This window comes from Lipophrys pholis (assembly GCF_963383615.2).
Source record: "Lipophrys pholis genome assembly, chromosome: 20".
Taxonomy (NCBI): Eukaryota; Metazoa; Chordata; class Actinopteri; order Blenniiformes; family Blenniidae; genus Lipophrys; species Lipophrys pholis.
Genome location: NC_137648.1, coordinates 15,620,728 through 15,644,738, shown reverse-complemented (window position 1 = coordinate 15,644,738; position 24,011 = coordinate 15,620,728). Strand labels below are relative to the sequence as shown.

General features: G+C 43.0%; 2 protein-coding genes across 3 annotated transcripts; both read right to left on the bottom strand.

Annotated features, from left to right (window-relative positions):
- Positions 1-6,117: 6,117 nt before the first annotated feature.
- Positions 6,118-13,288, bottom strand: and1 (actinodin1). 2 transcript variants are annotated; one of them, XM_080489073.1, is made up of 7 exons: positions 13,094-13,288; positions 12,633-12,724; positions 9,896-9,940; positions 9,377-9,522; positions 8,733-9,146; positions 8,229-8,483; positions 6,118-8,111 (listed from the first exon to the last, which is right to left on the bottom strand). In XM_080489073.1, exons 2-7 carry the CDS (start codon positions 12,703-12,705, stop codon positions 7,107-7,109), a joined length of 1,938 nt encoding a protein of 645 aa, XP_080345199.1. In that variant the 5' UTR covers positions 12,706-12,724; positions 13,094-13,288; the 3' UTR covers positions 6,118-7,106. The 2 variants fall into 2 exon arrangements, with proteins under 2 accessions (XP_080345199.1, XP_080345200.1); XM_080489074.1 differs by having other exon boundaries at positions 6,126-8,111; positions 12,633-12,727; positions 13,094-13,286.
- An 864-nt stretch (positions 13,289-14,152) lies between these two features.
- On the bottom strand, positions 14,153-23,580 carry cops9 (COP9 signalosome subunit 9). The gene is made up of 3 exons (XM_080489414.1): positions 23,403-23,580; positions 22,221-22,293; positions 14,153-16,100 (listed from the first exon to the last, which is right to left on the bottom strand). The coding sequence occupies exons 1-3, from the start codon at positions 23,463-23,465 to the stop codon at positions 16,063-16,065; spliced, it is 174 nt and encodes a 57-aa protein (XP_080345540.1). The 5' UTR covers positions 23,466-23,580; the 3' UTR covers positions 14,153-16,062.
- Positions 23,581-24,011: the final 431 nt, after the last annotated feature.

Below are 24,011 nucleotides of genomic sequence, written 5' to 3'. Positions count from 1 at the left end.
GTTTGCTCCCTGATGGGTCTCGCTACCTTTTCCTGCTGAGTCCTAAACTTTGTGATATTTTCTCGTCAGCTCATTTGGAGCCATAAACATGAGGGAGCTGAAGCAAGAGAAAAGAAAAAAAATATATATGAGGTTCTCTACCCTTTCCTACGATCTTCACATTTAAGCCCTGTGAGGTTTTTTTGCACACTTGGTAGAAGGTGTTCCATTCATTGCTGCATTATTATGACACCAGTACATGGGTGAAGTATAAATCTACAAACACGGTGGAGTTGGATCACAGAAACAAACAGGGAGTGTCTTTCTAATTCTTTCTAATAGGAGCCATTAACCTACTGAAGGAGAAGCATGATAACGAGAGGATAGGATGATGAACTGCCTAAAACTTGCCGGAAGATGTGATAGAAACGACACAAAAGCCCCCCAAACATGCAACAAATTTAGACATGATCGCATTGCAGATAATATACTTTATCTTCACATTTTATTATTATTATTATATCCTTCTTTTGAGACATACTTTAAGTAACCAGTATACTTACTATTCCTCACTTTTTGTCCATATTTCCACACATTGTTGCCACTTCTGCAATGAAAAAAGACACCAATGTTAAACTGAAGCGTCTTGGGAAGAAAAGAAGAGCATGGTTTGTATTGAAATTACCCTAAAGGTTGTGTATCGGATGCATTTAATGTACATCTCATGAGCTGAACCCAAACTAGAACAAGCTTTAGGTCTCAACATCCTCATGAAGGAAAGTTGTTTTTCACCAATGTTCCACAACATTTGCTGCATGTCGGCGTGATCGGGCTTTTCAGAATTAAAAACGTGAACTAAAACTCTCACATGCTGTTAACAGTATCTCTCAATTTACACATCAGACCTTTGACTATTAACTGCTGTTCTTCTGTTTTCAACGATCTTAACATTAAGTCACGTTTCATATGTGGCAAGTTATGCAATGGTGTTCTTGATATTTTGGACAGAATTATAAACACATTGAGCCCAACCTACAACCTTAAGACCCCGTCAAGAAAAATACTGATTAATTTGAAAAACTTGGGTGAACACAGATCTTGAAGTCCTTTAAAATGAAGGACTGCTTCTCCTTCAAGGGTTAAATGTGACGGGCTTCAGGGGAGAAGAGGAGGAGCCATCTGTTGTGGTTTTAAACAGCTGCTCTCCACTTCAGATGTACAAACCTGAGGCACAGTGGCTCCAGATGGTGAAGCTTCACGGCCAAACATGGAAACTTTGGGAGACGTACACTGAAAGGAGGCTGGCCGGCAGAATTTAGAGACACGTATGCCTACATGTCCATTCAAGTTCCTTCCTCAAACAGACTTTGTAACCCTGAGCGAATGCCTTCATAGAGTCCACTCAGATTTGAACTTGAATTCAATTTGTAAAAAGGTGTCCGAAGCTGCGAGACGGAGGCGCGCTTAGAGAAACAAGCACTGCCCGTAGGAGTTGCAGAACTAAAAAGGGGAAAATGAAGAACACACATGCCTGGCGGTATTCTAAAAAGTGATGAATAATTAATCCGATTACGCCGTTAGCGAGGGATGTGGCTCCTTTCAGAGGCAAAAAGATGAATGAGTGCTCATGGCGAAGGATAGCAAGATAAACACCAGAGCTTTGCCAAGACGACAGCGGGAGGCGGAGACATCGATCACACCAAGGTTGCCACGACAACCTGCCGTCGGTTGTCGCCAGGCGGTAGCTTCCCGCCCGTCGGCTGAGGAGCCGTGGCCCTCGAGCATCAAACTAGACAGAAATCCAACTGGTCAGGGTCACACAACGGAGTGAAGGAAACTTTTGAGTGACCACGAAGCTCTGAAACCGGCACGCGTCCGGCCTTCAAACTCCGTCTTGGTTTTGTTTTTCAAGTCGCCAGATACCAACCGGATGAAGCGTGCCTATGCGCCTCACATGGCGACAGAAACAAAATTACATTTACATAATAATGTCTGCACGAGGATCGAATAATTGTTTCCAACATACCTAATATCTCCAAGTAATTAATAGTCATTTTCATGTAAATTTGGTATGAAATTAGTTCATGGTTTTTAGTCTCTGAGCGACCCTGCTCCACAATGATAAGACAACCCCACCCCACCTCGTCTCAGTATCTCCCGCTTACTCTTTTCTCCTCCTCGTCCTCGTTAAGACGTTTTCCCAGCTCCTCAGGGGGAAACGCGAGCAACCTTATTGACTGAACTAGAAAGAGAAGTGATCCACTGCCCTCACTGCAAATACACAGCACAATCAAAAATACAGCATTATGCATTTATTCACGTTCAAACCATTTACTGTAAGCTCACATGCTGACCTTGGGAATGGAAGCTTTCTTCCAAGTGAAGATAACAAAGGCGATTTTCTTGAATTTCCGCTACGAGAAACCAAATGCACGCCGCTAGATTTCTGATAACCTTGACGAAAGCAATTGGAAGCGACGCAAAAGTTTGCTAAAGGGAGACAGGAAATGGAGAGAAAACAGTGAATAACATGTGAGGTTAAAAGATGGAGAGAAAAAAATCCCTTCCTATTAATATTGCGGACTCTTCTTGGGTCTAATCCTGCAGATATAGGACTTGCAAAGATCTGCTGACACAGTCTTTCCTCTGACCTCTCTTTATCTGATGTGAGCGCACTCGCGATGCCAGCGTGGGGCTTTCTCACATTCTGTAACACCTGAAAACACAGACCTTATGTAAGGTGATGTGGGATGACAGAAGTTGTATAAAGTAATTATATAAAATCAGGTCTTGCTCTAAGATTTCCATTTCCATGACTGTATTTGTGGTGATTCAAGCTGTATAAAGACATGAAGCATATACACATGCTGGATACATTAAAGACACTCGACAGGAGCTGGACAGGGATCCAAACTACACCAAGCTTTAAGTCTGAACAGGAATAAACAGTTAACTAGCGATGAACACAAACACTAACTAATAGGGATAAAAGTGTGGACTCTACATGCTTATAAACTGCAATTCGGGCCTGTTCCTGATATCAGATTAGCAATCTTGATGATATGATATTTTGAGGTTAAAATCTGGGGCAAACATCACAGTTGTGGGACTGAAAGCAGCTTAATATGATTTTCTGATAGTGTCAGAAATTTTGCAAATGCAGCAGATAATGACAATCAAAGCGACAGCCTGCGCCGCAAAAAAAACAATAGTGAGCAGATTACAAAGGAAGTGACGCGATGGCTTGTGTCCACACTTTATATTTACTTCGATCCTTTTTCCCCTGCACATGAATTGTACAAGAACAGCAGCCCCTCGGTTCACTTTATTTATTTCCTGAAAGTACAGGCGTCGTACGGCGATGATGTTCAGGATCACACTGTTGTTCTTGTGCAATAATACATCACAGAAGTCGTCACGTTCGGGAGTGACACTGTGAAGTCGAACTTAATGCTGTACGCAGATTCATGACATCCACATCGCACAGTTTGGCAGGTAACCCACACATACGCACATGCAGACTACGAGTCACGCGCTGCCTTTGTACCTACAGCCCAACTGGAAAAGGGAAGTTCAGTTTGAAACAGTTTCTTCTTCACATCATCAGCTGAGAAGATTCCTGCTCATGGAGACGTCTGGGCTTTGACCTTTTCGGACACACGCCTGCCGAGTGTCTCTTTTTCTTGCACCTTCTCCTTGTCGTCTTACTTCTGTAGTCTCCCACTTTATTTCTTTTTTTGTAACATTTTCTTTCCTCCTGCCAGCCACTAATTGGATAAGGAATCAGAGGTGGACCACCCCCAAAGCTTTTTATTCCACTGAACTCAACACGAGGTGACTGTTGTAACACCGTTCTCCAGGTGAGGCCTCATGCTGATCTTTCCAGTCATTTTTATCCATTCATCTGGCAAACAGGCTTCTCTTTATGTTTTTCTTCTCTTTTCTTTTTTGGAGCAGGTACAGTTTAGTTTAATCCTTTTTAGTTTGGAACAAGGAATCTTTATTACATGTATTGGAGTTCATTTTAGTCACTGATTGCTTTTCATTAACAACTTCAACACAAGCTGCAATACAATCCTTGCATTCGTTCCATTACACTTGTGTTGCATGTGTTGTTGTAAATGAAACACTTTAACACCTAATGACAGGAAGGAGGTGTTGAGGATGTTGGGTAATCAGTTTGACAGTGCGGTCTATTGTTAGTCTAGAAATGATCGGCTCTGACTCCTGTTGACAGCATCACCAGTGACTGACGCTCAGTCGGCAAGTCAAAAAACCACAAGAGGGAGTCCCAGCTTTAGTCTGTGTGTTTAAGTGTGTGCGTCTGTGTGTGTGCAGGAGGTATGACTTTGTCGGCAGCTGCAGGCAGACTCACTCAGATATATTTAGGGGTGAGGATTTCTCCTGGTGTCGCACACATATGAGCAGATGAGACACAAAGGCAGCATTCACTCCTTCTTCCTCGTGCATGGAGCTGGTTTCACGCTGTCTTATCCTTCATTTCTGGGCTTTCTGATGTCTGATACCCTGCAGGAGTGCAGAAGAGGCAGATCCATTATATTTTGTCTGTTTCAACGGTGTGTTGTTAAATTTCCATACAACTGGGAAAAAAAAGAATCTACAAATGTCAAACACACTGAGCTTACAGTCTTTGTAAAGGTCATAGTAAAAAATAATAAATACTTAAAAACCTTAACGTTATCAGTCACTCAGCACTTTGGGTTTCTGTTCCACCTCAGAGTCAAGCTTCACTAAACAATTGTGTTTAGCTAGTCAGGTTTTGGGTCGATTTCAAATTAAAATTGGGTTTCCTTGAAAACCAATTAGGAATTTTTTTTTTTTTTTAAAGGATTCTTTTTTTTAATTTTTTTTGACTGTGTCAATCGAGCAGCAATCAGCTGAACACATCTCAACTTCTAACATGGCAACATCAAGCATTTAAAGCAGTATCAGCATCAATAATCACACCTTAAAGTTATGACAACCACCAAGAAAGACAACTTCAATAGGATAATAAGTTTTAGAATTATTCAAAAAGAATTAACCCAAAGTGACATACAAGGTATCAGAATTATTGATATTTTCATATCGATCTGCAACTTGGCATTAGTTCAAAGGTAAAACTGGTCTTCAGTGGTTTATATGCTTGTTGGAAATTATGTTTCACGACGTAATAAATGAAGAGTCAGGAATGACGACGTGTCCTCACTCCTCAGGGGTTCAAACATGAGTGTATTAGTGTTTGTGATTGGGTGACACAGACTACAGAGGTTTATGCATGTGAAGCTGCCCAGGAGCAAATGAAGATACTGTAAGGACAGTCAGATCTCAGATCGATGTAGCTGCAGTGTGCCTCAATCACTCCAAAACAAGTCACACCTAAAGAAAGGTTTTCAGTTTATTATTCAATTGCAGCTCAGCTATCATGGCTAAGCATAAGTGGACAGTCTAATTCACTAGCGGGTGAATATTATGTATTGATGTTCTCGGGGGTCAGTGATTGCTTTGGAGCAAATATCTTACCTGTCTGCGCCTCGCTTCTTTGAAGCCGGTTCATGTTTCTGCGAATTCATTTGTTTTGTCGCTCGACTTTATAATTTTCATATTACTAGGCGTGTAACACGTTTTGTTTCCTATAATCACTGTAATGGAATCCTTGGTACAATAATGTTACCATTGTTTCACAAATGCTGTCAGCAAAACCTTAAAGGTCAACTCCTCATCTTCCGTCTTTAGTCAAAGTGCTTTTCTGCACTCCCACACGCTAAATGAATGCATAAGAATTATAATATGCCGGAAAGCACACTGGACTCTCACAGAAGTGTTTTTTTTTAACCCATGTCACACCCTGGATATCTCATTTGGTAATGATCTTTCTAACAAAACTTTTTAACCCATTTTCTTTTTAAAAGAAAATCTTTATGTCACTGAGAATCCAGAAAAAGTTTGGCGTTATGACCAAATGTGTCATCTTTAGATGCTTTGAAGGTCTTTGCCTTTTATCAGGGGAAACAAATGGTCTTTATCTCAACTCGGGGAAAGGTTGGGCTGTCATTTCCAACCGACTTAAATTCATAACTGAATGAAAAAGATTCTGATCGAAATGATCCGACTTGAAGATAAAGTTGTTTCTCATGTCTCATTAGGGAAGGCAAATTTATTTATAGAGCACCGTTCAGAGACAATTCACAGTTCTATAGTTTCACTTTTATCATTTAGGTTACTTTGTTATGTCACAAAGAGACCCTAGATAGTACTGAAAACAGTGGATGTTAATAGATTTAAATCTTCTCAAACACAGATTAAAAATGAAAGATCAAACTTAATGAACAGCAATAATACATTACAATTATTACTTGTCAAGTGTTTCAAATATCTCATAACTTTGCAATGCTACTTGACCACGAAATATACAGTATATATGTGCATATACTTAAGTTCCCAAGTGAAAGTGCATAATTTTTGTTTCTGAAAAGTTTTCCGTTTATACAGCAAAGTTTTGAAAAACAGTCTGTTTACACGAAAACGGCAGAAACGCTGAAAACAATATAGTGAGCATGTTGGGCCACTCGGGGGCAATGTTGTTTGCTTTTGTAATGACACCACACACATTAGTATTGTTTCTTGTGTGAATGCACAAATATTGCATGATACGCGATGTTCTTTGAGATGTCAGAAAAAGGTCTAACAAAGCGCAGTTTACTGGGGGTTTTTTTTATTAGAACATTCAAAATGGAAAAAAAAATCTTTACATAAAACCATCACTGACAAAAAGCAACAAACAAGTGAAAGATAATTTGAAATGCAAAGATACAGAAGCAAAGCTGAGGATTGAGAAGTCATTACACATTTGAGGGCATCGAAGAGGTTAAGAGGGGGAAAGTGGAGAACATTGCCAAGGCAATTAAATTGCTGAGTGTTTCAGCAACATTTCCGAGGGTGCACCTATAGCGCGATGCTGTGTTTCTACGTGCGTGCATGTACTTGCTCATTGAGTCCATAGACTTCACCGTGTCCCATATCTGGTCCAGTTCGAACTAGCTGCTCGCCGCGAGAGGCGTTCAAGCAACAATAACCCATGGGACTGTGTATTCATGTCCATCTGCATGCCTTCTGTGCTAGTGTGTTTATTTCTTGCGGTAGTCACCTGCGTAAGCTCTGTGATCATCCTGCTCAGGGAACTGGTCTCCGTAGCGTCTGAGTATGTCCTGGAGGCTGGGCATACCCGGTGAGAGCTGCGGGTAGGACATGTGAGGCTCCTCTTGGCCACTCTGGTAGGGCTCTGAGTCGTAAGGGTCCTGCTCCTGCTGCTCTCTCTCTGCCGCCCCCTGGCTGCGGTCCTCCTCGGCGTGGTGCTCAGGCTGGGTTTCGGCATGAGCCGGTTCGGCGTCATAGCGTCGCAGGCGGCAATCCCGGTCATACTCGGGGTCACAGTGGGGGTTGGAAGGCTCCATGACTCCATTGCGAGTGCCGTCAGCGTTCAGATGAGGCTCGTAGGCTTCGGCGGGGTACGGAATGCGACGGTGAACTCCGGAGCGAGGCTCACTGGGCTTCACGGGGAAGCATTCTCGGTCGTACCCAATGAAGCAGTCATAGCCCTCCTTGGTTTTGCCTGGTGGGCCCAGAGGGTGGCGCTCCTCCTGGGGTGGCTCTTGGTAATTGGGATTGGAAAAGGGGTGCTGCTGCCGGGGAGTAGGAGGGCCTCGGCGGTGCATAGCAGCCGCTGCTTCCCGAATAGCAGAGAAAGGGTCATTGGGGTTTGCCTCAGGAGCGGCCTCCATGCGTGGAGCATACGGATCAGTAGACTGAGCTTGGTTCATGAATTGGCGCAGCAAAGCATACGGGTCAGAAGCTGGGGGGGCAGCAGGGGCACTAACCTGGCGATACATAGCGTAGGGATCAGTAACTCTGTTAGCATTAGCGTAAGCATCCCTAAACATGGCATAGGGGTCATTTTGCTCAGCAGCAGGAGGGGGGGCACGGATGGCAGCAGCCTGATCTTTATCCTCGCCTTTGTATGCATTTGGAGGGCTGGCAAATCTGGTGGCAGAAAGAGGATTGCAGTTTTCCTCATAAAGAGGGTTACAGGACCCAGGAGCCGCTGGGGCTGGAGGGTTAGGAGCACGGGAAGCCTGGAGAGACAGATCACAGTAAGTATGCCTTACCTGATGATAATCACACAACAATGTATCTTAAAATATAAAGTGAAAAACCAGCTGAACTCAGTCTATCAAATAAATTAAGCTTACCGCACGGGAGGCAGCATAGGCACAGTAGGGATCCCTCAGTGGATCACAGTTGGGGTACTGCAAGTAGAGACCAGAAGGTGCTTTCTGGACAGGTTTGGGTTTGCAGGTGGGATCTTTCTTTGGGTCACAGCCAAGGTGGGCATATGAAGGGAGCGGCCCAGCAGAGGGTGTGTACCCATAGGCGGCTCTCAGATGGTACTGCAGGCACTCCACATCCTCTGCAGAACAGATGCGGAGAAGCTCGGCCTTCTGCTCCTGCAACATGAGAAACAGGCAAATACTTTGGCTGGTTCTGTAAAAGGAATGATAAAATACTGCATCTTGCAGAGTCAAGTCTGTACTTTTATTTCCGTAGTGTGATATATCCTATGTAGGTCTTCTGGTGCACAGCTTTCAAGCAACCTTACCTGTCTCTACAAGTATCAGCAAACTGCTATGTTTGAGTAATGATCTATAAAAATTGAATATCTTCAAATTGCTATTTATAGATGCTCAACAGCATACCTTGGAGAGGAAGGACTGTGTGGATGGAGCATAGTAGAGATACCCGGACTGTGGTTCCTTGGCGGGAGCAGCAGAGCGGACATAAAGAGGGGCGGGGGTCTTGGCTGGTGCTGGGGCAGGAGCAGCAGCCGGGAGTACAAGGGGAAGATAGGGGCTCTTTCCCTGGACCAAAGCAGCATACAGGCAGTAGGAGTCCTTGGTGGGGTCACAGGTTTTCACCGGTGCAAGTTTCGGAGCCTCTGGTTTAGGCTTGGACCTGGCGGTGTAAGAAGACACACAGTTGGCGTCGTCCGAGTCGGCGCAGGACTTGTAGATGTCCCCCAAGTGGCTCAGGTAGGCCTTGTAGGATCGACGGCCATCTGCTCGGTTTTTGTTCTGAAGGTAGGCCAGGTAGATGCGATCCATCTCTTGAACCTGAGGGACCGGAGGTGAAAGTCTTAGTTCATTATCAAACACCTGCTGCTCAGAAAATGCTGGATAACTTCGCCGTCGGCATCTGTTATGAGGTGAATTTATGAGAGTTGTGGTTGTAAGAAGAAATTATCCACAAAGCATCTTTCAGTGCAAATGCTAAATTTGCAGCAATAGGAAATGTATTCAGTATTTATATGTTTTAGTGTGTCCTTTGTTCATTGTCTACTCACTGCCTCCTGGTTCCCGTTGTCAGAGAAGTACTTGTACCAGCCCCAGAAGTCAGAGTGCTGCTTGTACCAGCTGATGTTCCTGCGGTTGCGGATCAGCCTCCTGTGCAGCGCTGCAGCGGCCGCCCTCTCCTGGATGCTTTCGCCCGCTAAGGAGAGGAGAGAGGAGCGAGGTAAAGCCACTGCTGATCCAAGGGCTTCCACATTCGCTTGGACGTCAAACTCAAGGATGTTCTCATGACTTGTAAAGTTTCAAACAAAACATCCAAGGACTCAAGTCTCATTAGGTGCTCATCCTCCCCCCTACTCCTGTAGATCACTGGATATCAGTCATAAGGTTGAGTGGGTACTACATAAATGAGGTGCAGTGATGAATTTAGGTATTAATCAGAAACTACTTTCTTGGACTCATTTTTCAATAACATTGATGGCCTTTCGCACCAGGCCACCTGGCACTGGGTGTATTTGAGATACTAAAGTTCCTATGAAGGTGCATGTATCGGATGAAAACCACATATTTACCATCTCTTTTCGTCTTCTGTCCGATTGGTCCAGCAGACAAAAACGCTGCGGAAAAGAGAAGAGACAAGCAAAAACTGAGTTGCTGGATGGAAACTGTCTGTAATGGATGAGTGATAATATGACATTTAATCTCAAACACTTACAGGCTGATATCACCCATTATAAAAAGGCCTAGGTAATTGGCTCTGCCTGAAGCGCTGGCAAATGCAGGCCTTTGTAGATTTTATAGGGGAGTCTGTAACGTCAAACCTCACACTGTGCTTTCAAAGACTTTGTGTACACACACACACACACACACACACACACACACACACGGCTACGTGCACCCTTTGACCCCATACAGCGAAGGCAACGGCAGACTCAGCTCCGCAGTGAGTTTCTTTCATCTCCGCAGGGAAAAGGTGTTAATCCCTCACAGAAGGAGAGGAAGATGGGCAGAGGGAGGAAGAACAAGAGGGCGAGAACAGATGAGAGGTTTAAAAAGATCCACGGGGGGATATTTCAACATTACGTGTCGCATGTCTGAAGTGAAAAAAACAAACAAAAAAAACCCCCAACAACCCATAAATCTCACGATTAAAGGGGGAAGACAGGGACAGATGTGCACTGCAGCATTTAAGGTCAGAAAAGACGACAAAGGTATGAATCTACTGACAAAAACAGATTTAAAGGAGGGAGGGGTGAAGGTGACCCGGGCTGATGGGGAGAAGAGGTGGAGGAGGAAGAGGAAGGTGAGCTAAATGATGCTGTCTCAGTGTATCCGCTGCATTTTTTTTTTTTTTTTTTTTTTTACGAGCCTGTAAAAAACCGGCTGGCACATCTGGAAACAGCTGAGCTTTAAGAGGGCAGAGGAGGAGGCCATGCTGACAGGTACTAATTTTTTTTACTGGACCTGGACCGATGAAAGAAACTCCTCTCCTTCAGCTATTTTCCCCATTTAACCATCGGACGGGTTAACTTTGAAAACCATTTTTAAAAGGAAGGGCCGTGCTCCCTTTTAAAAATGTGCCAATCATGTCAAACTGGAAACAGGTGGAAGCGCATCGACCTGTCTTCACGCTGAGACACCGTTGATGATTTATGGGCATCACGGGGTTTGTTTGCGTGCTAGATTATAATGTACGTGAAGCCCCTCTGGGTCCGTGACGTGGGTTTTGTGTTCCTGAACAGGTCAAGGACAGAACCTGGTCCAAACTCACCCTCCACAATCCTTCACATATGCACTGTGAAGCTGTAAAACGTACATTGACGGGCCTTTAAAACAACAAATCAATTTGCAAAAACAAAATGGTTTCTCAGAAATTCTGATCATGTTGGTGAACTTAGAGTTGCTCCATGTCTTCAATCTGCACAATATTCAAATGAAAAAGCAGAAAACAAGCCCATGAAGGGTCTGAATGGCTTCATCAGCATCGTGATGACCTTTAAACTATTTCTCATTTTGAACGGTGTGTAAAATCACCATGTTTGTCTGTTGTAATTTCCCAATCAGACTTCTCTGTCTACGTGGCTGATGGCTTACAGTAAGTGTATGCAGCAAAATGTTACATAAGAGCTTCATTCAACGCACAGAAAAATACTGATTTCGTTCAATTGTAGATCCAAATTACATCAAAAAAAAAATTGTTGGAGAGAAAAGAAAATTACAGCAGGGTTGCTCCTCACATTAAGTGGCAATAGCCGACATTTTTCATCACTCTGTAAAGATCTGGACTGGAATGACTCATGAAGACGTACATACGGCTTCTCCTGAATGGCCCACTCATTCAATCCTTCAGTATTCTCATGTCTCAGGCCTCTAAGGCCGGATTAATACCTTTTCTGCTTGCTATCTATTCATCTTGAAAGCGATACATTTTGTTTCCGCTTCAGTTGTGATTATGAATTATATTTACTCAAGCACTAGATTTAAGGGCAATTATATTCTGGCAGTTGTTTAAAGCTGAGCTTTCACCTGAGTCAGCACTCCCGCTCTGCTCCACTGTTACTATAGTGAGTACAGCCCCACTTCTGTATAGCTTTGTTTGGAAAGTTTATGTACGTTTGTTTATATTTCAGAGCGTCTATGTGTTGGAGTGAAACAGATTTGCTATAGAAGCAGGTCAGGAGTAGGTCGATTTTTGTACTTTTGTAGATTTGGGGCATCACACTGGAATATTTTTTGAGTATTTTCAGTATTGGTGTTTACCAACCTGGGGCAGCGGAACCCCTTGGATGGGCGCCAGAGATCACGTCTAGGACCTTTCCTGCTTTAAGACCATCAAAGTTAGGTCTGATCATGTTGGAGAAAACTATAATAAGAAACTTTCTAGAATGGATTGGTAAATCTGCTGACAAACTCTTTTTTGAAGCCTTCTGCTTTTGCATCTGGCTTCACTGGGGGTCCGCAGTCTTTTTTAGACGCAATCTATGGTTCTCCCCAGAGAAGAAAGTTAGGAACCACAGAATTATGATTACACAATGCATTTTGTCGAGATTGCTTTTTGCAGTTTCGTTTTTACCTAGTTGACAGTACGTGTACTATTCCCAAATTGATAGAACTGTAAATGTTGCTGATTGCGCTTGTATTTCTTTATTTGGAGTATATTTACGATGCAGTTCTCACTGCTCTCAGTGTAGACCCTTGTCATGAAGCTTGCGTCTGTATGTATCCCCCACACTGTGCCGTACACCGAACGCTGTGCCCTCGGTTATGCGACACTGCATGTTAATATAAGATCCCCCACTGTGCACTCACCAGGCAGCAGCATCACAGCCAGCAGAGCGACGACCAGCACGGCCGAGAAGCCGCTTCTCCTCTGTTCAGCCATGACCGCACCTCCTCCTCTTCTGCTACCATCCAGCACACAGATGTTTAAAAAAAGAACAACCAAAAAAACAACACATTAAGTTTCACCTCATATCACTTCAATCAGTAAAAAGGTGCTGTTTATAGTCACCAATCACATCAATATTTATGTTGACGAATTCTCTGATTATCCTCCAGAAATAAGATTCAGGTTGAACAAACCGGTGCCAGTTATCACTTGGAAAGCTGCACTGGTCTTTTAACAGACATGTTGCCACTGGCTGCTGGTTTTGTCATCGTAAAACACAACCAGGTAGTTTTCAGTGGTCAAACTTGACTTCAAGCTGAACTTGAAACCAGAAAAGTACCAGAATCTACAGGGATAAACATAAATCTGGCTGCTTTCTTACCTGTGGTTGTTTTATATTGGCTTGTCCGTCCACAGATCCAGCGAAGGATCCAGAAGAAGCCACTTGGCCTGTTGACTTGCTCGGTCGGTGTGTGTATGTGTGTGTTGATGTGTGTGTGCTCTGCTCCTGCAGCCTCTCCTACAGACTGCTCTGACTGTGGGATCTTACAAGGTTTTAAACAAGGCCCTTCATCTCTGACACATGCAAAAAGGCACATAATACCACCTGAGGGGTCAAGGGCCACCTCAACCAGAGGCTGATTGGCTGGAAGTTTCAACCAATCAGAGGCCCCCTAATTAAAGGCAGGACGGGAGGGACGGTGGGAGGGCTCGAGGCAGTGATGAGGACGTGGAAAACAGGGGCGAAGGAAGTTGCTTTGAGTGGTAATTGTTAAATTTGAGGCACCTCATGACTGGTAGTTAACCCTGAAAGGTTGATTGCCAGAAATCTCTGGCAATTCGGGAAGCAACGGCAACTCCTGAGTAAACAAAACAACTGTCAGTGAGGACAGAGGAGAGAAAACAGGAGGCAGTAGTACAGGGGAGTTTTTTTTTTTTTTTTTTAAGGTGCCACATAAGCATTTCTCAGTGTGGTCCAAACCGCAGCTTCTGTCTAAACGTCAACACACACTCTCTCTCACACACACACACACACACACACACACACACACACACACACACACACACACACAGAGGCACAGCTGGTCTACACATGAGGAATTTGATAATCTACAGTTTCCCCCTTAGTTTAACTGTGTTCAGGCATGCCAGCCTCACAACACACACACACACACACACACACACACACACACACACACACACACACACACACACACACACACACACACACACACACACACACACACACACACACACACACACACACACACACACACACACACACACACACACACACACACACACAGTGGAATCTCAAATCCACAAATTCAGTGGAAAAGACTGAGATTCATGATGCAATGTCATTGTTTATGACTGAAGACTCACACCACACTGTGATTAGCTTTTGTCCAGACCAGCATCAGGGTTCGTTTTTTTTTTTGATTTATGTAGAATTTTCTTCTTTTTTTCTGAGTTTTGGTTTGGAATTTTGTAGCATTGGTAGCACATTTAACATAAAGACAGTTCTAGGGTTTGTGCACAGATCAACTGTGTTTCAGAAGTGTTCAGAGCTCATAGTGCATTAATCAATGTTCAACAAATTATCCAACTTGAAGTCGTGGGACTTCAGCTCCAATTGACTATGGGCAAAGCCATGGTACATGGTGGACTGGACACACAGGGCAAATACAGAAAGAAAACAGACATACTCACTGCCATCTACGGGCAAGTTTGAGTGTTTCTGGACTGTGGGAGTACAGAGAGAACAGCCAATCACAGAGAGCACTCAAAAGGCCAGGATTCAAATCGGGGTTATTCTAGTATCTATATTATAGTAAGGCAAGAGAACGAACCACTTCAGCACAGAGTGTGGTACAATGACCATTAAATGTGTGAAACACCGAAAAACAGTTTCACTCCATCTAATGATAGGCTGCAAAACTGAACTGCTTCAGGTTTGATGTAAGTGGGACATGTCACAGACGTAGGAACCAAAGGCAGTCTTTTACAGATTCGCCTGATCATTTCTGCCCAGACAGTCCAGAACAGACACCTCTCGTCTTATATGTGGAGGAACGCTACGTTCAGAGTGCAGATTCTGCTTCTAAGTCATGGATTGTTGGGTCAAGATGCAGAGAGCGCCTTAGTGATCGCCGCACTGACGCAGTAACACCTTCAGGAGATGCTACTCTTGGGTGAAGAGCATTTCTGGAAAGAAATCAGGCGCAACAGCACCCGCCCCCACAGAGCAGTTAATCAGAGTTGCTCCAGAATATGGGAGTGGCGCGGTAACTACCATGAGGAGGAGGTGTCATGGCTGTTGTGTATTTTTTAATAGGTTTTCCAAATACTGCCAAAAATAGTTCCATTTCTAATACGTCTTTTAGACCCGAGCCATGTAATCCACCAAACCAGAGTCAACAGTACAGAACAACATTGGCATTGACAGCTGACAGAAGATTTACCCCGGAAGCTGAATGGGAGATAAATCTTGCAGCTGAACTCCAAAATCACGTGAGAGGCCGCTCCAGCCGCAGATTATCAGCCACAGCTCACAACCACATGTGGGGGTCGTCCTGTGGCCTGTTGCATTATTTCCACGCCGCTTTATTCATCTGTGAAGGAAACTAGTAGAAACGGCCTACAACTTAAAACAGTGTGATTTCACTGAATCGATGCTTACTGAAGTCGTTTGGATGTCGTTTTTATACGCATTCAGCGAGCGTGTGCAAAACCGGCATCACCTCCGGGAACATTGAATGTATTAAAACTGGATTTGTTCTAATAGAAAAACCTCACAGCTCATTTCACAGTCAGTAAGAAAAGCTGAATCAAACGAAAAATCGCCTTTTTACCTGTCAAATAAACCGACTTCCTGCTTGCCCAAAAACATTTATTGCGGATCGAGTTTTTAAACATTTGCAGCCAAAGACTTCACTTTTTCAGTTCACTTAGGATTTCCACGCATTTGTCAGCCTCTTTCCTGTCCCATCATGCCCCGGGTGACCATTTAGTGGTCATGTTAACACTGTATGCTGTATATAATTACGTATGCTAAAACAGGTGTTTCGCAGAGCCTGCAAACCTGCAATCCGGCCGCGAGCAGATTGGAACACGACGCCGGCAAAACCATACTCATAATTTTCTCCAAAGCTGGAATGTGAGGGATCCACAGAATTCACACACACCTGGTTCATTTTGTTGGCTTCCGTAAAAACAAAAGAGACTTTATTTCAGTGCGGTGCTGAGGGGCTTATACAAGAGAGGCTGTACAAAAGACTGGGGGAATAAGCCCATTTTTCCTTTTATGTACACGTTCACAGATTTCCGTGGGTCTTCGGAGGGCCGCCGTCACTGCAGGTCGTCGTCGTCGAACAGATCCTCAAAGTCTGCGGCGGGAGAGAATACGAAAGAAAGAAAGAAAGTAAACAATGGCTTTAAAATAACTGTGGCCGTTTTCCAACCTACACCTACATTCACCGCTAATTGTTCTACGCAGAAAGACTTTTTGGAATCCTCACTTAAGATGAGTGAAAAACCTCATGTAGCATATGCTAAGGTGTGGGTGCTTTCATCCCCCCCCCTTTTTTCTTACTTTGTTCTTTGGATGCCGCCAAACACCCAGAAAGTGCATATGTACCTCCTACGTATGCCGGCGTTTAAGACAAGGAACAGTTGTCACACGAAAGATAATGATGATACTGGAATACAATTCGCTTTGTTTTTCCTCGTCTGCTCGCTCAAACACGACAATTACAGACGCTCTCGTCTGCAGTGACTCATCGAGTCAATTTAAAAGAAAATAAATAAATAAATGAAAACCATGGCGCTATTTTTTTGTTTTTTTAAGTGTATCAAAGACCGATTCGTTCGGTCACATTTTGAAAAGCCTCGGTTCAGATACACCAGAAGGGGCATTCCCTTAACCCTTGATAAGCAAACACGTCGATCTAATAAATGACAAAATGATTGACCGGCGAATCAATAATGCAGAGAGTCAACCCTGCAGGTGGTTGCCAACATGAAAGGACGCTGCTGGTTCTCCTCCGCTCCCATGCTCAGATGACTGTTTGGCTACAGGCGGCTTTATTAGAGGACTTTTACGAGAGTCTTTGTTCGCGCCCCTTGCTCCGGGACATTTTTTCAACACGCCCCGACACCGAGCACATCCTTTTCTAAACAAGTCAGAGTGTGTTGACTGGCAATCAGCAAACGTCCCGTTTCAATTCCACCAGTGCCCGGCTGGTCAGGAGGGATCTGGAGCCATTTCCAGTTTGAAGCCACGTGTGGCGAGCACAACTCCAGACGTTGCAGAGTTGGCGGCTTTAATGGGATATTTAGCGGGTTAAAGCGATGCAGCCTGCTTGGGTTTTGCGGCGTACCACCACGACTGCCCAGTGGGAGGCCCCGCAAATCTGGCACAACGCCAGGGCACTTTCAGTTCATGAGGTGTTGCTTTTGCATTAATCAAGACGAAAACGTTCCAAAAAAGGCATAAATGATATGTTACCTCAAGTTTGAGGCCCAATTTACACGACATTTTCAGGTGAAAATGGAAAAACCTTTGTTGCGTAACTTTTTGAGTACAACTCTGAAGGATGAACTTTACAAAAACGTTCCAACCCTGTCTCTACGTAAACAAGGGAAAGCACAACTTTTGTGAAGCGCTGCTACCGCGCAGGCTCATAGCGTATTGTTCTATGTATTGTTCTATGTACACGTGCATGTGGTTTCATTCCAAAAACAAACATCAGCACCCTCGAGTGGCCCAACATTGATACTACATCGTTTTCAGCTTTGCTGCCATTCACATGTAAATGGACATCGTTTCCAAAACGTTGCAGTGTAAACGCAAAACCTTTCCACCGTGGTGCAGCCTGAGGGAGGTTCTCTCATTCAGAGTGGAGCGGGTGTGTCGGTGACGTGTTGAGGGTGGGTGTTGGTGATGCGGTAGGTGTTAAAGGAGGAAGTGCGGCGATGTCACGAAAAATGCTTGACAGGTCTACTGTCCTACTTTGTGTGAAGCAATAAAGAAAAAAAACGACTCGACAACTCTGTCCGTCTCCTCTTTCACGGCTTCCACGCCACAAAGAAAACACGAAGACGATGCGTTTTCACTAGCAAACGGCGGCCTGAGTGGGTTTATGTGCGAGGTAGAGATTACTAATGTAAAGTAATACGTGTAAACACTACAGATTTTGAAGTCAACATTTGAACACCAAGAGAAACCACTTAGTAAATGTACTTTACTGAGTCTCGGTGCAGTTTATATATAGTCAAGATGGGACATTGTGTATCTGGGATAGAGCCAACGAATATCCAGAAACTAAAATAAATGTTGATGTCACACAATCTCCACAGAGTTCACTCCACTACAGCTGGGTTGCGCTCCCAACTCTTGACCGTTTGGTTTATCAAAAGTTGAACAATCCCTGATTACCCGTGCTGCTTCCTTTGGTCGCTGATGCAATCCAGTTACATTACCCCCGCCAACCGACTCTCCCTCCGCCACGTTAACAGCCGTCGTCCTCACATGAGAACCTGTGAGTGGACGCAAACTGCCCACTGACCTTTCAAACTGTCTGCGCGTATTACCCCATATCAGAAGCAAGTCACTGTTGGCATAGTCCTAATGCATGTAAACTCTTCTGCGGCCACTCGAACAATAGACACTGTTTTTACACTCTGTCATGTCAATTTGTTCACGTATCCAAAGTCCACGCATGACTTTTCATAGCAGTCTGCAGAAACTTCGCGTTTGTTTTGCCGGGACGAGACATTACTGCATTTTCTAAAATTAGTGACAGTTTGGCCTTTAGCTGCACACAGATATTTTCAAATTTAAATGTAAGAGTAAAACGTTAAAGCCACTCGGGCATGAAGGGATACGACTCCTTATCCCTCATTTCTGTAATGTAGTTTTTTGATTTCGAACAAATTCAAAGATTTCTTTTGATATACACTCATTGGCCTTTTTATTAGGAATACCTGTTCAACTACTACAGAGCGAGTGTGAGAATGGGAAAGAAAAGGTGATTCAAGTGACTTTTTTCTTTAGCAGTGAGTGTACATTGTAGATATTAGATGTATCGATATTGTACACTGACACAAGGTAATTACCTACAACCCATTTTCTGGGCAACCAGATAGAAAAGCTGGCATTAATGGATTTCACTGTAACAGCAAGTTAACACTGTCGCTGACTTGCTGCACTTAGGTGTATGTCTCATGTGTGAATGTCATTAGTTTGAGCCTATAAAGATTTTTTTTTTTTAAACACAGAACTAATGCAAATTACTAATGCAAAATTTGGGGCTTTTTTAATAAAGATCTTTTTGTGTTTATCTCCTGTTTCAACTTGGCCAAATGGAATCTTTTTTTTATATATATATATATATATATATATATATATATATATATATATATATATATATACATTTAGATGTATATATAGATATATGTAGATATATTGGCATAAAGGTGATCACCAATTACGCAGAGGAAGGGAGGCATCAGAACACCCTGAAATTGTAATTACCCTCACAATCTTTGCTCTACTGCCGGCATCCCTGGTTTTGGGCGAAATCCAGTCTAATTGGTGCAACAATTTTGACAATGAAGTTTTTGTTGTCAAAGAATCCTCAGAGAACTTTAGCGTGGAGAGGATATGACGGTACTCTCGCGCTAGAGGACAAACAGCTGCACCCAGCTTCCAGATATGGCTCTTGACAGCAGTTTTAGTAGGAGAACATGGAAATCTGAAAATACTTTAGAATACGTGAACTCGGCCTTGATCCCTGTATTTCAGGCCAGGATGCCAAAGAAGACCATTGAAACATGGATTTTTTTCGTTGTTGTAGTGTTATAATTTTCTCGTCGGTGATCACTTCAAACATACTTGAAGTAAATATACTATCATGACATTTTCTAGCTCCACTGTGCAGTATTTTCAAATGTTGTTCACACCAATAGTGATCCAGTCATCAACAACTGGTCATCGGACTGGAAGACAACCTGCTCCCCCACCTGAGCCACAGATGTTACTGTGTATTTACTGTACAACTAGGGTTTCGCTTCGAGTATCAGGGTCATTGGTGAATGTGCACACATCAATCGAGGGGGAAAATGTTATGTATTTGGACAAAGGAGGAGCACAGTTAGTCGGTTAAACACTTAAATGTCTTCCAGAAGTTATTCGGAAATAGAAGTTGGTGAAGTCAATAAGCGTTTTATTTAAATACAAGACTGCTCAAATGTCATGCAGCCGCCCACCCTAGAGGGGGCTGTTGAGTCATCAGACAGTCGTGCCCATGCAGCAGTGCAGAAGTTTTAAAATAGCAAGATGAAAAGTTTGAGAGAAGTTCTCTCACTTAATGAACAAAGAGCATACGATCAGTCCACAGGAGCAACGCTTGACCACAATCAACTCAAGTATTTAGACTTGAATAGTCTATGACGTTCTCATCACAACAATGACCCCGTAAGATCTGCTTCCACTGAACTGAAGGTAAAGGCTGGGTTTATTTCCATCGAGTTGACAGAGAAACCACTTCCATCCTTTTCAAACTTCCTCTGTATTTTCATGGCATGACAAACTCGTCACGTAAGTCCTGTACTCAAACGTTGGTTGAACTCAACAGTGCTTCACACTGTTGAGTTGACCTTAAACCATCATGGCTACAAACCCCCTTTAAAGGGCAGCGTCACTGGAATCAAATCTGGATTATGTCACCTGAACACTGCAGGACTGACCTCTTAATCACTGACCTTTTGGATGACTGCAATTGTTTTACCAGCAATCAAGCCTAAAATTAAGAGTTGCTACATGGAGAAACTAAGACAACTGACGATTACAAACAAGCTTTTGCTGAAATAGTGATGTTAACTCAAGCTCACATCAGCTCTGCACTGGATCTCAATGCACTCACTCATTTGAATCTTATCTGCTAAGTCTCTGCTTGTAATGCGATGCGTGACGTGTTTGGGTGCATGTGCAGTCATATGTGCTAACAAGACAAGTAATTTTTGAATCGACGGGTCCATTTCCCGAAGTCGCTTGTGCATTGAGAGTTTTTGCCTTGTGCCTCGAGGTGGTAGCTTGTGCATACCAATATTTGACCCCGGTTCAACAAAATGAGACACTTTCAAACATTCATAACTCCTGTTATGGGTAGTGAAGATGTGTCCCCCCCTTTTTTTCCCCCTTTTTTTTTTTAAACGTGTGCAACCATCATCCGTTGCTACTTCTGAGCAGAGCCAAGTATCACAATACTTAGAGAGCACACATTATTAGCTGGAGGGGACTCAGTTTGAGCAGGCTTAACAACCTCAGTGATCTAAAGGACTGCCATGTGTGTGTGTGGGTTTTAAAGCAGCTGACTGGCGAGGTATCCCGCTGAGTTTCAGTCTGACAGCAGCTATAAACTCATTTTACCGTCCTCCTCTGCTCTCATTTTACCCCCCTCCACTTCTCTCCATCTTTTTAACAATCAGCTCTTTTCTTTCTAGGTCATGTGCTGCTGAGCCTCAAGTGTTCTGCCGGGAGCCAGCGCTGCAAGACGGAAAAGCGATTAGCTGGGTGTTTTTAGTGCATCTTCTGCCTGTGTTTTACACGCGCCCGCGTGTAAACGGGTATTTACGGGGAAGATATAGAGAGTCTTACAGGTTAATGTGAGAAATGACTGTAAAGAAGGAGAAACTGGCAATAATCTGCATTCTCCTCAGTGGCCGTTCAGGAAAATCAAATTAACGCATCTTACATCTGCAGGTTCCTGCACCTACATGAGTAGGAATTTCTAAGCTTTGTACTTAGCTTTACCTCAACAAGTTTTAGAAAGAAGTGGTCCTTACAAACATCTAAGTATGTTCACCAGGTGGCTGCTAATCCCTAAATCCATCCCCCTGCATGTTTCAGACGTGTCCCTGCATGCTTTTCAAATGAACCATGAAGCTCTGCAGAAGCCTGATAACTAAGAATCGATTAAAAACAAGTGTGCTGGAGAAGAAAGATGTCAGAACTATGTATTGACGTGGTGAGAAACACCACACTAATATTAACATCTACTTTCTTATTGCATATAAAAAGTCATTTATTACAAAAATCCCTCATATCTACATTAATGAGGGCGTAATAAAGCACCCACACAGAACACAACTGCAATATCTGCCTTTCTTTAACTGGCCAAACTTACAGCCCGAGGGCACTAGAGGGCTTTTATATGCTCAACGCCATCTCTTCCACCAAATGTGACCATTAAATGGACCAATGAGCATCTTTTTGCTCCTTCTTGTGGAGCAATTCACCATGCTAATTGGCCTTATATGTCAGAGTCATGAGACAATTATCTAAGGATTTTCTTGCCAGTTTTCAGTTCAACTCTACATGCTTTCTCCTCATTTTTGAAGTCACGTTTAAAGAACAGATGCCTGATGCCTGAGGCAATGAACAAACACTCCTCCACAGCATGTGCAAATGTGCCTACTTGAGTATGCAGAAATCTGTGTCTTACCATTAAAGAAATCTGAGTGAACTGCTTTTTCATTGGCTGCCAGGTCCATCAGCAGGCCGCTGCTGCCCCCTGCCTGTCAACACACAGCAGTACAATTCGGCTTACAGCATAAATATGACCACAGTAAGGTCATTTTAAATAAATAACAAATCAGGATAAGGTATTAAAAGAAAGGAAATATACATTTATCAGGCAAACTGTGTGTGCTAACACTAACTGTGTTATAAAACATCATATGATAGCAAGTGTGTTAACCCCCTCTATATAGGTAAAAAAAATTTAATGAGAAATGATTGCATTCTGTACACCTGATTCAGTACCTGGTTTAATCTATTTGTTTAGTGGAGCGGTAGTGCTGTTGTACTTTAACTCTGATTGGGTTCAAGATAGAAGATAATCACAACCATGCATGCAAGTCAAGTATGATATTGATATCACACCACTGTTACACTCAAGCTGTTTATTGGTTAACAAAAAAATAACATTTATTTTTCTATATTAATTTATGTTGTCTCCACCAATACAAATAGAGTTGTAACTAAACCATAAAGTCATTACATCAGCTTAAACATTCCTTTATTATTCACACCAAGGGGACATTTCAGATCATGCAGCAGCTTATTTGAAGCAAGGTCTGCAGAACAGTGAGCACAGTTATTACGGTGCATGTGTGACCACTGACAATAATGACATCACAAGAGAAACAGAGGAGCTATAAATACAAATACTACAAATACATGTGCATGTAGTATATATGCTACAAATACAGGGAAACGTCTCAGTTCTCCGCAGAAGCTTGATGATTACTTGTTGATGTCAAGACAGAGGCAATAAGACATGTTTTGGTGTTTCCTTTTTAAAATGTTTCCTGGATCAATAGCAACAACAAATGATAATAAATTAAACAGGTTGGGAAGCTTAACAATGACAGCAGACAGTAGAAGGTCTGAGGTGCAGATTTTACAATAAACAACACGAATGCGTGTTAAACATTGGATTGGTTGAGTGTGCCTTCATGATTAAAAAAGGCAACTACTAGTAGTTTGAATTGATTAATCTAGTCAAATAAACATATTTTCTGTTTCTACAAAGTTTTGTTTACACGCTCCTCAGCGTTAGCCATTAGCAAGCTAGTTAGCATCATGCTATTAGTAAATTCCGCTTTAAAATGTCTTCACCAACCTCGTCCAGATCCACGTACGGGCCAGCTCCCTCCGGGAACATCTCGTCCACGGCTGGTTTCATGTTGTGCCGGTAATAATTCAGCAGTGTTTCGTCTTTTCAGGATGTTTCAGCTTTCGGCTCGATACACCGGAGGTAAACAAAACAACTGTGTGCAACACTAATCTGCTCCCGTTCCGGCTTCTCCCGCAATGGTTCCGCTCTGTTCGTGAGTTATAGTACTGTCCTGCCCAGAATTATTTGTTTATTTTTACCTCCAAAATATATATTTTATTAGTTTGTTTATTATTGTGAGTTTTTCCACTATTCACAGTTCAGTTCAGGAACATTGTGGTTCAAAAGTTTCCAACTATTTGCAGTGGCTTAACTTTGCTTTTTCTCACTTGTTTCTGTTTTATGTTTCCACACTAATAGTAGGTATAGGATGGAAATCCAGAAAATGAAGGTTAACCGGGCATTGCAGAGAAAAGCTGTTACAATAATTTATTGTCAGTACAAAAAGTAGGTCAGAAGAAGAAGCATTTGTTTTTTCAACTGTATCGGATTTGCTTGTGTATTTCCTTTTCTGTTGTCAATGTATCTTTACTCCGCACATACATGGTATCAGAT

Bases quoted from the DNA above. Each gene is read 5' to 3' on its own strand.
- and1 (XM_080489073.1), bottom strand. From the start codon at position 12,705: ATGGCTGAACAGAGGAGAAGCGGCTTCTCGGCCGTGCTGGTCGTCGCT. The intron at 9,523-9,895 runs GTAAATATGTGG...TCCTCTCCTTAG, and splicing joins ACAGAAGACGAAAAGAGATG to CGGGCGAAAGCATCCAGGAG. The intron at 8,112-8,228 runs GTAAGCTTAATT...CTGTCTCTCCAG, and splicing joins CCTATGCTGCCTCCCGTGCG to GCTTCCCGTGCTCCTAACCC.
- cops9 (XM_080489414.1), bottom strand. From the start codon at position 23,465: ATGAAACCAGCCGTGGACGAGATGTTCCCGGAGGGAGCTGGCCCGTAC. The intron at 22,294-23,402 runs GTTGGTGAAGAC...GTGTGTTGACAG, and splicing joins CGTACGTGGATCTGGACGAG to GCAGGGGGCAGCAGCGGCCT. The intron at 16,101-22,220 runs GTAAGACACAGA...CTCCCGCCGCAG, and splicing joins TCACTCAGATTTCTTTAATG to ACTTTGAGGATCTGTTCGAC.